The sequence below is a fragment of the Phalacrocorax carbo genome, chromosome 12 (genome assembly GCF_963921805.1).
Source record: "Phalacrocorax carbo chromosome 12, bPhaCar2.1, whole genome shotgun sequence".
Lineage (NCBI taxonomy): Eukaryota > Metazoa > Chordata > Aves > Suliformes > Phalacrocoracidae > Phalacrocorax > Phalacrocorax carbo.
In genome coordinates this window covers 9,308,789-9,323,424 of record NC_087524.1, presented here as the reverse complement: position 1 = coordinate 9,323,424, position 14,636 = coordinate 9,308,789, and the positions used below count along the sequence as shown (strand labels likewise).

At 43.4% G+C, this 14,636-nt stretch overlaps 1 protein-coding gene across 3 annotated transcripts in view; it reads right to left on the bottom strand.

The window, feature by feature from the left end:
* NEURL1 (neuralized E3 ubiquitin protein ligase 1) overlaps nucleotides 1–14,636 on the bottom strand; it is a 168,343-nt gene that overhangs the window by 66,149 nt on the left and 87,558 nt on the right. For all 3 annotated transcript variants that reach the window (XM_064464073.1, XM_064464075.1, XM_064464074.1), the window contains exon 2: nucleotides 489–730. In XM_064464073.1, coding sequence (XP_064320143.1) covers nucleotides 489–730 — 242 coding nt within the window. The remainder of the gene's footprint in view (nucleotides 1–488; nucleotides 731–14,636) is intronic.

The window sequence follows — 14,636 nt, the reverse complement described above, 5'->3', positions numbered from 1 at the left end:
TCTTTACAGGAAAAAAAGTGCTGGAACTAAAGAACTGAAGGAAGAAAAGTTGTGGAACTGAATGCATTGACTATCTCCTCACCCTCCCTCAGCCCACCCAGTAAAAATCCTTTGCAGGATGCATGAAAAGCCTAGAGGACATGTTGGCTAGAGGGATACTGAGGCTGCTGCCTTTTGGACTGCCCAACAGAGCCCTTTTTTTCTTGCTGTTTTCCAAGCAAACTCAACCTATCTATTGTTTCTTGTCTAACATCAAGGTAAGGTCTTCTGGATCATGGATTTCCCTTTTGTTTACAGTTTCTACAGCAGTCTGTACCAATGGCTCCAACAACTACAGTGAAAAAAGAAGAAATGCCAACCAAGGTCATAGATCTTTAAGGTCAAGATCTGACTACTGTGTTTTTCAAAAAAGGGCTAAAGACCTGGTGCACCCCAACATTCATTCACAGCAGTTCCCGTGGCAATAAGGGAAGGTATCATTTACTCACCTTAAGCCTGACTTGTTCATAAATAACGATGGGCCTGTTGCTGAAGGTAATGGCATTGCAGAAGCTAGCCTGGCGCTTCACTGCCTTCTGTGTCGTGTCCATGATGATCTGGGATCCCTTCGTGTGAGGATGGAAAAGCAGAGGGCTAATGGACAGAGCTCCACACTGTGGGATGGGGAGACAGTGCTTCTGCTTATGGTGGCATCGGTGTGAGGAAGCTGAAAATGACCCACCTATGGAATCTGAAAGCAGAATGGGGAGAAAAGGGTTTCAAATCTGCTGTGAGTAATAAGTAAAAACACTTTCAATGCAAAAAAAAAAAAAGGCAGGAGTACTTCAGAGGGGAACTGTAGATCAAAATATAAGTTAGTCAGATGCCCACTCTGTAAATCACTAAAGACTTCTAGAGCATCTTGAACAGTAAAGGCTACAAAGATACTGAAGAGTCCTATCCGGACAGTCTGATAGTACAGAGCACAACATGGAGACCACAGCTCAGCACTGAAATCACAGGCCATCTTGAGACCACACATCAGAAGAGAAGGCAAGAGTTAGTTCCAAAACTGGAGCAAAGCCCATGTGAAGTGGCTGTATCAAAGCTGCCATGCTTAGGGGAAAATCTTCCACTTCACTCCCATACAGCTTGACAATTTCTCTTACTCCTCCTTTGCAACAGCAACTCCATTGATCATTGCCTCCATGTGTCTTTGGATCCTATCCACCCATGCTAATTGCCAGCTCAGACACATACCTTGCTAATTTATATTCAAGCACCACTCAGCAATAAACCACCTGGATTCCTCCACCAACCACCATCCATTCTCCTCTCTCCTCCAACTGATGGGAACCTCAGCTGAGATCCCACTTGTCCTGAGGGCATTGATCAGCACGCTATGATTACGGTAAGGAAAGCGAAGAGGAAGAAAGGCTATGAAGCAGGGGGAGATTACATCTTTCTCTAACCAAGGCCCTACACAAAGAGTCAATGCATGATCAACACAGTCACAACAGCAGTTTTGTTCATTAGTGAATGGATGCATGAGTTTCTTTTCAACAGGGAGCCTGCAGCAGTTCAAGCACAAAACAATCATTATACTGAACACAAGTCATCTGTTTCCTTTTCCTTGTGTGCACATACACACTACACTATGCACATATGTTTGGGAGGAGATACTCGTAGATTTGGAAACAGAATAAAGAGTATCAACAGAATAAAGGATTATTCTGTGATAGACTCAGGGATGCAACAAAAGCAAATATGACCTTAACAATATGCCAGTTTGCTTTGTAAAGACACATGACTAAACAGTACAGTTGAAAACTCTATTCCTCAAACACATAAACTATAGAAACTAATTATATACATTCTTTATGCAAATTAATTGCTGACACTTATGTCTACGTAGCTACTATAAAATAATGCTTACACCTCTAATGTAACTCTTGGCTTTGTAATAAAAACCCTGGACCCTATTCCTCCCAGCCTTTGGGTTAGTTTTAGCTTGTAAATACATGAAGTTGTAATGGCACATCATCAGGGTGAGCCTGAACTCTACCTCTACCTCTTCTCTACCCACAGAGCTTAAAATCCTGGTTTCTGATGAGAACACTTTAATTCAACTTCAGCATCAGCCATTCCAGCCTTCTCCCCTCATCTCCATGCTGTTTTTTTCTCCCACTTTCAGCAACAGTGCTATCCCTTCAGAACAGAGCAGGGAGGCCAGACAAACAGGGCTGTTACCTTTAAACACTTTCATAAATGCTTTAAGGGAGAGATGAACCAACTGGGAGTTGATGCTAAAAATTATGTGGCATATAAATCATCTTCCTTCTCCTGATCCTCACACAGGGAGGAGGAGAAATAAGGTGCAGAGTACCAAGAAAAATAGAGGTTTGGCTAAGCAGGCAGGTTGGAGAGGGACACCTTCAGGAGGAACAGACTGTGTGGAAGGGGGAGCTTGGCAGCGGGAAGCGGCTCACGTGAGCCTGACCTTTTCACTTTGGGCACTCTAATGACCCAGGACAGTGCATGCTGCCTCTTCCCACAGCCCATACTGGGTGGTCAGAAGATGACATAAGCTGCAGCAGCCCCGCAGAGAGAACCTCCTGAGGTTACCTCCTAAGACCTGTTTATTTCGAGGCTGTCTTATGCCCCAAAGTACAGGAGGCTGAATCCTTTCCAGTATCACTTACTTTTTTCCAAACCAGCTATGTTCTCTACTACCACCCCTCTGGAGCCCTGTTAAGCCCTTAGCTTTAGTGACACCCTGCTGATGAGTTCCTCAGGCTTCGCAGTATTTTGTAAGGAAATATTTCCTTTATCACTGCAAACATGATGCTGTTCACCACCACAAATGGCTATTAGCCAGAGCCAGAGCCAGCAAAAGTGGCCAGCTTAACCTTGCTCCACTCCACCTCCCCAGGTGGGTCATGTTGGTCTGTAGGGACAAGACCATTGACAGATGATCAAAGCAAATCACCCCAGCCTCTCTTTTGGCAGAAATTTTTCAGGCTGCTGGATCTCCTCATTGCTTATCTCTTAGCTGCCTCTCTGTTTCTGCTATATCCCTTTTTTATAGATAGGCTAACTAAAAATGAATACCTAGTGTAAAAACTTCCATTCCTAAATTTTTCAGCTTCTCTAAAATATATATGAAGTCACAGTCATTTCTGAAACAGGACACATATTGAGGGATAGAATAAATTGTTTGAGATAAATAAAAGTCAAGGGATCCATAGACAAACATGAAAAAATTTCTTTTTCTGGTCATTTCCAGTCTTGTTTTTTTTTTTTCAACACCTCTTTGATAGTTTCTAGGGTTGCATATATGTGAAAGAGAAGAAGCTACCAGTGAATATACACACAATTCATGCCAACGTTGCATCCTGATCTGAATTTTGTAGCTCAGACCTTTTGCTAGCAGTCACTCACCAAAAAAAACTTGTGCACCACAAAGGCACACTTATTTTAACCTGTTTGCCCATCTCAGTGCTCTAATTTTACCGAATAACTTGGCTCTGAGAATAGCTGCTGCACCCACCTCTCCATAGGACATTGAATGGTTTTAAAGTGCAGTAATGGAGTCACTGAAACTGCCCACAGCCTTCAAAACAGGCTCTGATAACAACACCGCGTATGTCCAGAGCATCTGCTGGAGCAGCGTTATGGAGCTGTAGAGTCCTGCCTGACCCCACAGGAGGATGTTAGAGGAATGCTTATTTGCTGTGACAGTCTGGCATGGCTATGTGAGAATGGGTCAAACCCCTGCCAGACCAATGCCTGCAGGATGAGTGCCCCCCATACAGACAGCTGAAATGCAGGGCAACCGTGCTCTATGGGAATGGAAGAAACCACCCCAGGATCAGCTTCCACAGGCAGATAATGCTAATGGGGAGGAAGCCCCCTTTTCTCTTCCAAATGCTCTTACAAAGCAATGACTCCTGCATGATGAACACACTTGGGTAAGGACCAGAAAAGTTCTTAATTTTTAAAAGTGCAACTCTTTCATAATGGGGTTTTGCACCTTACAAATACTTGAAGAAGTTACAAAGCAATGGGTCAAATACAAGGTTCAACTTTTCAGGGCAGCATGTCCACTCCAAAAGGAGGAGACACCATGCAACTTCAGATGGCAACACAAACACCTAAGACTGGACTTAGACTAGGAAAGGACACTTTAGCAACACAGGCTGGTGAGACACATTGCTGTCCTTGCTTGGCTGACTAAAAATAAAATAAATGATCTGCTTAAACTTTTTGTTCTCACTGGGCTGGACCTGGACTCCAGCCACCTCCCATCCCCTTGTTTAAACTACTACACATTTTGACATCCTCAGCCTTTGCTACCAGCAATACTGGTACAATACAGCTGGGGCCCTTGCAGAAGGTTTTGATTTTTTTTCTTTTTGTAAAAGAATTGAGTGAAACTCACAAACCTGGAGTTTCAGCTGGCAAAATAAGCACAAATCCTCCTGATTTCACAGCAGCCATGCAAGACTCCATTCACTGAGTCTATCCCAGACTCCTCCTCTCCCACAACCTGACTTATCAGTCACCTACAAAGGCGAAGTGAAGTAATTGTTTGAAATGAAAATTGCAAACAAATAAGTATTTGAAAGAAGGCTGAAATCTGAGAGCGTGTTCAAGGGCACTGTAGGTTTCCTACTCCACAACATAACACAACTTCCTCCTGACAAGCAGGAATTGTAACAACACGCCAGGACTATGCAAACTGGTATCTTGTGACAAAAGTCACAAGAGCAAAATCATGCCTGACTGAAAACAGCCTCTGTGTCAAAGGGCTGCCAATCTAGAGAAGCACCATGAACCCCCCAATACAGCTTTCTAGGTTTCACGTTGGGGGGTCAAAGAACAGCATCTGCTCACTCTTACAGTTTTAGAGATTAGATAGACTTTAGTTTTCAATTCAAGCCCAATAATAGAAGCTGTTTGAACCATTCATTCAGTACTGGGTTTGAACCCTGAACACAGCCTGTCCCTAATACCATGACCCCCACCAACAGAGCAACAAAAGTGGTAATGTACCACTTGCTCCCCTGAGCCATGAGCACATGGGATGGATCTTCTGAAACTTTTAGTAAGCCAAGGTGAGAAAGACGTTACATGAACCGCAATGTGAAGCACTCTGAATTGCTCTGTCTTCAGCGTCCCACTCCTAAGTGCATCCTTGTCGGAGACCTGTTTAAGAAAGCAGAAGATTGCCCCAAAGGTGGCACACTTCTCCCTCCATGTGCGTTAGATGTTCCTGGTCTCCTGGATCTCAAGGCCTGAGCAGCATCCACACACTATATAAAAGGCAGCACTGGATGTTCTCAGCTTAGCAAAATGCATCCCAAAGCCTGTTAGGGGTTTTCACCAGAAGCGTTCATGCTCTGCACACACCAGGCATAATCTTAAAGGCTTGGGATTTCTTAAATGCTGCAAGAAATGACTGGACTTAATTTTTTTTAAATATATTTTTCCAGTAGAAAAAGTCTCGATAGGCACCTATCAGAATATTGTCAAAACTCATTTCAGACTGAAAGCTAACTGGAAGGTATTTAAGATAAACTTCTTAGAGCATATGAAATAAGTGGCATTCGGTATTGAAAGAAGGATAAAAGAAGATTTCAAAACAGAGCTCAGGGACTGACACGCAGTAGCAAGTGGGAACAACAAATCCCTGTCCACCTGGAGAGGAGAAGAGGAGAGGTCTGGGGTTAGTGACAGAGGTACCTGTCCTGCAGGGACAGGGCAAAACACCACACTATGAAAGGAAAAAAGGGTTTCAAAATTATTACATTATCAAAAGAGGCTAACAGTGTTTTATCTGGCAGGTGGCCTTACTGTATATGCATTTAAAAGGAAGGATTCTGAGAAGGGAGAAAAGGAAACAATGTGCGAGTGTGAGGAATGCAAGGGAAGCCCTGCCCCAGGAATGCACACATGGTGCAGTAGAAAAGCCCTAGCCCTGAAAGAGTACTTGCACAGCCTTTCCAAAGCTGGATGGTTACTAGCAGCACAGGGAAAAAAAAAGAACTGTGAGGTGAATGCTCATAAGCCTTGCAGCTTTTTGAGGTGTTCCCATATTTTGGGGAATTGTGACAGTGAAATAGTGTAACTAGTCACACTGATCCTTCATGTTTCCTAATAAAGTTCAGAAAGAAAAAACCACAATGAATTCGTTGTGGTAGGCTTTGCAAATGGATTCTTAAAAGCACACTTCAAGATACAGTTTACTAAAAATAAATATTAGCTTAACACCAGTGGAAACTGAAAAGTGGTTGCAAACCTTGTGTACTCACATGCAGCCCGACCCAGGGCATGTGCCCAGAAGAGAGGGAACCGCAAATTAATACAAATGAAAAACAAGGGTTTCTTCACTGCCTTTAAAAGCATGTTTGCTGTTCTTGAAGGAATAAGTAATCACATACCTCCAGTCTATATCCAACTCTCCCTGTGTCTAATATGATGATAATGACCCTATCAGATTGCTGTCACCACAGTGAACCACTCGTCTTGGCATCACAAGATGACGAGGAAACAAAGCTTAGCTCTTCTACAAAGACAGACTACATCTTTACAAGTGATGGGGCATTCAATGATAGAAATGCAAAGGGTTATTTCTGGAGCATTGAATCCAGAACACCTGAAATTTGGGAGCATCTTGGGTTAAACTTTAGTGAATTAGGGACATATCTACAAGGTGGATCTGAGCCAGTAGGTCAGATCTAGCACTCCCATCCAAGACTCCAAAACAAGTCAAAGCCAAACCATAGCTTATTTTCATCTGTGCTATTTTAGCAGTGATGAGATGTATCAAGAGAGTAGGTTTGCACATAGTGTAAGATTTTCCACTTAAATTGCAAACTACGAGACAAGAGACAGGTGCAGACAGACCACATGCACATGAAAGGAGATAATACCAGTCAGGGTGGGGCTTGGAGTTGTGCTCTTTTTTTTAAGCCTAAAAAGCAAAGTTGTGTTTAAAGTAACAGATCTCAAAGACATCAAGGGTAGTTTTACAGACATCTATGAGAAGGCTCCCCCCAGTATAAAAAGTGGGCAATAGGAGCCGGAGTTGATTGCAGGATGATCCACAATGGATCCATCTTTCAAACATGACTGATGGGTGGTAGTGAGTGGTTAGTTTGTCAGGAGCTTTCAAAGGGAAGAAGCTGATTTTCATTTCACAGAGAAAAATAAAACTAGTGAAAGAGATGCAAAAAGTGGCAGTAAGGACAGAGGGTAGGAAAATAGGTACAACAGGAGAAATTTGGAATAAATACAAGTGTGGCAAGACACTGTCAATGGCAGAAGAGAGAATACTGAGGCCTGCAGAAAGGAAAGGAAAGGGGAAAGGCTGTGTCTTGAAGGTGAGACAGATGCAGGCAGATCTGCAAGACTCAGGACACTGATGGTTTTGAGTGGATTTCGAAGGATGGGCTGAAACAGAGACTGACATTCCCTCTGCCTCTCCGCTCAGCTGGGATGTGCATTTGCCCTCCATCACATGCAGTGCAGTAGCTGCAGAGAAGAGATGTTTCTTGTTCACCAGGCACTCCTCATGGAGAGGCAATAACCTCTACAGGAGTGCCAGGCAACTCCCTGGGCATGGGGCTTTTTTAGCAACATCAGCTGAACAGCACTGTAAGCACTTAAAAATACCAAGCATCACGAAGGTGGCTGATTATGCCCTTTTTTTGTGGAGAAAAAATTATATCAGAAGAGAGGCGTGTGTGAATATCTAAGTATTTCTACATGCTCGTAAGCCTGTCTAGAAGAAACCAGTTCCCCTTATAAATTAATTTTTAAACTTGACGTCTTCAGTAATGATGCTGAGTAATCATTAACCATCCCCTGGTCCTTAATTAGGCACTGTTTACTCAGCATTTCTCACAGTCATTCACAGCAATTCAGTCACCGAGGTGGCACGTCATGGAGGACGTCTGCAAGACCTCCAGCACGACTCTGCTTCCCGCAGGTGCAGCCCATGCTTTGCAGGCTCCCTCCTCACCCTCTCCCCATGCAAATCCCCCCAAGCCCCCACAGACCGTAAGTAGGCTAAGTACATAAGAGCAGCAAGAGCATAAGTAAGCAGCCATATGCTCCTGTCTGCCATGTAAGGAGAGAGGGGGTGAGCAGCTCCTGGAAAGATGCTGGGCAGCAGCAGGATGAATTGCCTCAGAAGGCACGTTCCCAAGGGTCCCGCGAGGTCCATGGAAAGGAGACCAGCCACTTCTCCCTACACTATCTTCTAGTAGCTCCTCTGATCCACAGCAGGAGCGACTTGCACAGGCCATATAATTTCTTTTTGAGAGCAGCAAGGCACTTTTGACCTTATTCTCTTTGCATCTTGATAATTCTTTATTATTATTAATAAGGCATCATAAGTTAAATGTTGTGAGTAAGAAATAAGAAGATGAAAGTTTAAAAATGGTGCTCTGGAAGCACCCAAGGTCTCATTCTTGATCTAGAGTGGTTTTGTTCTGCTGTGATCAGGTCAGGTTTGTCAGCAGTCTAACAAGAGATGTAAAAATGTATTTATGTCTTCTAACAAAAGAAAGCAAGATTAAGTCCAGTTCATTTTAAGATTTAGGGATGTTTTAAAAACTCTGTTTATCCTTCTCTTGCAGATGCACAGTTTGAGAATCTTCTCCTTTGCTAATATTTGATGCTTCAGGAGGAGGAACAACAACTTGACCAGGATGATGGCTGGTCTGTCTGTGATGCAGATAGTGGGACAGAGGGAGGAAAAAACCCCAGAACTTTCCATGCTACCTCCGCTTGATAATCCTTATCTCCTATACTTTATAAAATAAGCTATCATTTCTTCTCTGACCCACTGTGTGAATGAACTCGTTACCTGCCCTAGCTCATTTTCCAGGAACTGTCCACCTGGGACAATCTAGTGAACTCTCCCACCTACCGTAAATCCAGTTACTCATTTTCTTAGTATAGACCAGCACTATGCACAGAACATTTTATACCTGTCTTAACACCACAGATTTCCTCCTAATTTATAATCACTTAAACTAAGCCTAAATACATACTGTAGACATTTAACTAAGAGCGGTGCTGCTGAGATTAGGTCCAACAGCACCCCCGCCCCTCTCCCTAACCTGGTACGAGCACACAGAGAGGGCAAATTCAGCTTCTGCCCTCACCCATGTCCTGCTGCGGGTCTGCCAGGAAGCCAAATGGTGGCTTCGCATGTGCTCTCCCCAAATAGCACATCCCCTTACCCCCACCAGAGACAGGTGCCTGTGTAGACAGGTCCCAAGCTACAGTACAAGTACAAACTTTGCATTGGTTTTGAACCAAAGCCTCATCCTCACAAGTCTAGTGTTTCCACTATAGTGCTAGCTGCACACTGCTTTTTCCCTTCCCCTCCTGCAATAGCAGGCACAGCTGTGACGAACAGCTAAACTGCTGCCCCAGAGGTAGCCCTGTTTCACCGAAAAGCCCACAGTCAGCAGAGCAGCCACTCTCAGAGGGTTCATGACAGTTCATGCTGCAAAAAAGTAGCTACCTAAAAGCAGAGCCCAACTTCAAATATTTTATGGCCACGTAGTATTTCCATGCACGACAAATCAATGTAAAAGATGTTTTCTTCAAGGGGCCTCATGTAGACTGTGTTTTTAAAATGCATTCCCTTTGCTAAATATAAATCAGTAAGAGTTTTTGTTCTTCCAAAAGATTAACTAGCCTTAGTATTTTGGGATCTAATTCTGGAATACTTGTACATGTGCCAGCATTCTCTTCCAATTTAAATACAGTTTAATGGAAAGTCTATCCTGGGCACATTTTCCATATACGTGTAATAGCTTGGAAGTCTGAATATTGAGAGTTCACCAGAAACAGAAGTAACCTGTCACGGTTAAACTTTAGATATTTATCAGGATGAGGGGGAAGGTGGGAGCAATGGAGAGCAGGAAAAAAGCAAACATCAGAGTGGTAGAAAAAAGCAAATGGACCTGTAGAACCAAAATCCTAGAAATGGTAGAAAGTGGTGTAACCTACCTAACAAAGCCATCCAAACTCAATAAGTTATTGTCCTGAACTCAAGCCCTTGAGTCAGCTGTGAATCATACCTGCATAAAATAAAAGATGTGCCTCTGGACTCAGGATGCTGAACTGGGCCCACAGCAGGCTACTCACACTGCGTATTTACAATATAATGAGCTAAATCAGGATGCTGTTCCTTATACTCTAGCACCAGTGGAAAGAGCTAAGATCTTAAAGGGGTAGTGAAGAGCATCTCGTCTGGATCATCAGCTGGAGGACGCTTTCCAACTGCTCTACCATTCATCCCACTACATGAGACTATGCATTAGGGATGCAGAACACAGTGGCCAAAAATCTCCTGTTGTTTCTGACCTCCCATACCCAGAGTGTCTTGTTTAGCACAGCTCCGTTATCAGAGACCGTTTCTCACCAAGAAAGACAGAAGCCCCATACCAGAGACACCATCCTGTAATTCTGTGATTCTACCTTGCCCTCTCCAAAAATTTTGGCTCTGCTAAGTGTCCCTGGAATGAGGCAAGTGAACAATAAAACCTCGGAATAGCACTGGCGCCCTAAGGTAGGACAGAAAACAGCAATATCTGCAGAGACAACATTTTCAGGAAGGTGGCAGGGGTGCTGGACTTGTATTCATAGCTCCGGGGCAGAAAACAAAGACTGCTGGAGGGATGCCTCTGGAGAGAGCCCAGAAAACACTCCAAGACAGGGACAGCATCATTGATCTCACAGTAAACTCTAGAGTTGCACTAACAGAAATATCCCTGAGATTATAGCAATTTAACCCTCAAATACCATGAGTTCCTCAAAGCCACAAAAGGTTTAGAGATCAACAGGCTAGGGGAGCTTAGATAAAAGCAAAGAGCTCTTTCCTCAAGAGCTCATGGGCTCAGCCATGCTGGGGATTCAGCATCTGCACTTCCCTCGCGCCTTCCCAAATACCTATTTCTGTGCACGGCACGGGTACGCCCAGCACAGCCCCAATGTGCTCCTGCCTTACAGTACAGCATGTTATTAAGGCATAATATTCCTTTCAATTCAGAAATATTGTTGACAACTTTGGACCACAGTTGTGAAACCACCAGTGGGTTCATTGCCTCTTCTGTGTTTTGCTGCTTGAGTTTATAGCAAATATCACACGTGTATGCTCTCACTTTAATTTAGCATCTGGATGGGTCAGGATATATATCCCAGAGCCTGTCCTTCTACTTCTCCTCTTACCCACCTGGACAGCGTAGATTATGTTTATCATTCAGTACCACGTACCATGAAGTTTTAAGTCATAATACCACTTCTAAAGAACCTCAGGAAGCAGTTTTTTCTTCTATCATACATGACATTTACCACTGGAGTGCGCCTTTTTTCCCCAATATAAACCATCCATTTAGAGTCACTTTGAGGTACTGTAAAATTGGGTAATTTTATGTGTAGTCTTGCTTAAAAACACAGTGCTCAAGTCATACTTGTTTCACACTCTTCCTCCTGAAGTTCTCTGCTGTTGTTCTTTGCAGGGTCTCTTCAGAGCATGCCTGCCAGAAGCAGCTCCTTACCCCAGCTGTGTTTAAAGCTTAACAAGCAATTCCGAGATGTTGTGATTATTTTTCTGGAGCCCCAGTGGTGCTTTGCTCAGAGACTCCTGTGCCCTCCTTTCAGCAGTTTAACCATGCCTCCTCCACTAATGTCTGCCTGGAAGCGTGGGTAAACAGCTTGTCTCCAAACCTAAAAGCCAGGGCTCCCCTTCCAGCAGAGCAGCCCGCGGACACCCTGAGGTGACAGCATGGATGAAGAACAATGTCCAGCCACAGAGGCTTCCTGTGATGAAGACCTTCCACCCCTCGGTGGAGGCACCAAGAATTTCCAGACCACTGCCGCTCCAGTTCTGCAGCTGCATTGCTCTCGCCAACCTGGGCTCAGGTAGCGCAGGCTGACCTGTGTTACCCCAGGAGCTGGCAGAGCAAGCACTTACTCCTGCTGCCTGAGGGCAATGTTTGCCAGCAATGTGAGCAGGCTTCTGAATCTTTTGCAAAAACCTTCTGGTGTTGACATCTTAATACTCAGGTCATTGCTTCTTCCTTTCTGCAGATTGGTGGCTGTAGATATACTGTCACCCAGTACATCTTCTCTATGTCTTTTTTTTTTCTGTTTTCATTTCTTTCTGCTCAACTCAAAATTCCCTTTTCCAGCATGAGAAAATTGCACTGCTCACCTTGTTGTTAGTCAGTACAGTCTCCAAACTATTTCTATCCACATCAGTTACCCAAATATCAAAGATTTTCATTCAATATAAAGTCCAAAAGCAATCCTAAAGGAAAGCCCTTTAAATATACATCTGATGAGGGTCTCCTGGCTGCAAAGTTTCTGCCATTGTGAAATGGAATGTGAAATTTCTTTGCTCACAAAGGGAAAATGCACCTGAAATTCTGGTCTTGCTACACTTTGACTAGACCCAAAAGTTACTGATTCCAGTGGCTTTTTTCCTGACTATGTTTTGCAGCAAATAAATCCTTAAAGTATGGGGTTATTAGAGCTAGAAACTTATCGGGCAGGTAAAAATTTACTATTGCCTTTACTATTTGGCCATGCTTAACATCCTCTTAAATGTTTCAGGATTACAGGTGCCATGTACTTCCTCAAATTCTTCCTCCCCCATTTCTCTATTCAAATCCTCCTTTCCTCTCTCCCACCTCTCTCTCTGCCCATTTCTCCTTGAGGAAAACTCACAGAACACACAACCTTCCTCTCTGCTTGCTTTACCATCCCTTCCTCTCCAAAACACCCTCCTCCTCCTCCGCCTCCCTTGTCAGAAGTATTAAAGTTTCTCAGCCACTTCCCTCTTTCAAGTCTTCCACTTCCTTCACCGGCCTCACCTTATCCAGCACATTTCTCTCTCACTTAGGTTTAGTCTTTATTTTTTTTCATCTCTTGCACTCTCCTGACTTGTTCTCCTCAAGACAGACATGCTTTGTATCTTCTTATTAAAAAAACCCAAACAAATAAAAAAAAAACACACCACACTACCACCCCTCTCCTAAAACATAACAGAGGCTCCCCAATGTCACAAAGTTATGATCAACTGGATTTATTACAGTAGCACCCTCTAGTTAATCTGTAATATATTCCTGCAAAATAATTTGCACTGGATACTAAATGAGGTTACAGATTTTGTCATCAAAATGGTATTTTTTTCAGGTGCATTGCTGGTATTAAAGCATGGGAGCTCCACACCTGACTCCCACCATCAAGCTGTTAAACTTCCAGCCTACCTGGAGAGCTGGCATGAGAACACAGGAGTAAAGCTGCCAACCCAGCGCAGGACAGCAGCCCTGCTCTCCAGCAACTTCTTGCTGCACAAACAGAAATTATAACCAAGAACTTTTGCCCGGACCAGAGAGGTCTCCAGTAGCACTAGAAGTGTTAACTGCTACATGATTAAAATATTATTTTTCTCCAGGCGAATAATTTAAGTACTGCCGAGGCAAAATGAGAAAGGGCAACAATTCTCGCTTTGCGCAAGAATTTGGCCATCTACGCATGCATTCCTTCATTAATCTGCACTTTCTGTACCATAGTCACAAGTGGAATCTAAATAACTGACTTTCACACTCTCATCTGGCTCTGCAGCACATCTCTTGCACCAGTTTAAACATCCTCTACCAGTAACTAACCTTGTTTCTTTACCAGACCAGCATCTGAACCTGGACCATTGAATTAAAACATGAAACTTTAACAGCCAGTCAGGGCATAAAGTTACAGTTTATTTTAACAAAGATAAACAGCATCCCTGGCACTTATTCCAAAGAAAAAGCATGAATACTGTTCCATCACCCTTCTTAACAATTCCCATGCCAAGCCCGTGAAGTTATTACTTAACACTTTGCTATAAATAGCTGCTGGAGTAATCCATACAGGAACTTGTTTTCCTTAGCATCTGCTGCAACAGGTCAGCCCGTAAATGACCAAGGGTGTTGAATCCTTATTGCCTGAGGACAAGACCATGTAGAGATGTTTTATGTTTTTTTAAAAGTGACCCTACCCGCTAGCCACCCCCTCGTGCTGAATCTCGCAAAGATAGAAAGAAGAGATGACTCTTGCCCCAAACAGTTTAGTCTGCATATAAGAAAAGAAAGAGCAAATAAATAGGAGTTAGGTAACGTATAGCAGGTGACTCAGGAGGAATATCATGAAGATAAAAAGATTACTGCATTTCTAAATAGCTGAAGGATGAGAGGTGTGCTAGAAAAGCAAGCCAGCTTGGGGTAGGAGCAGTACGCTGTTTTAAAATTCATGCAAAAGGGTATTTTTGCATATTGGGGTATTGATAAGAGCAGAAAGAGGAAGAAATTTGATGTCACACAATTCACAGTACTGTTCCTGATGTAGCCACATTCATGGCATGACTGCCTTGAAGGTCATGTGTGAAGAGGAAACGAGCCTGGAGGGCTCAAGGGGCTTTATTCTCTTCATGGAAAGACACCTATGCTATTTCAGAAAAGCAAGGAGCAATTAAGTGTGGAGGCAAATTCATTCATCCATTTTCCTTGCTCTTTGTAGCTTGAAAAATTGTGGAAAATCCTTTAGTCTTTGTCCAGCTAAGGGGCATTTTTTCTGATAACAGAGACCACTGG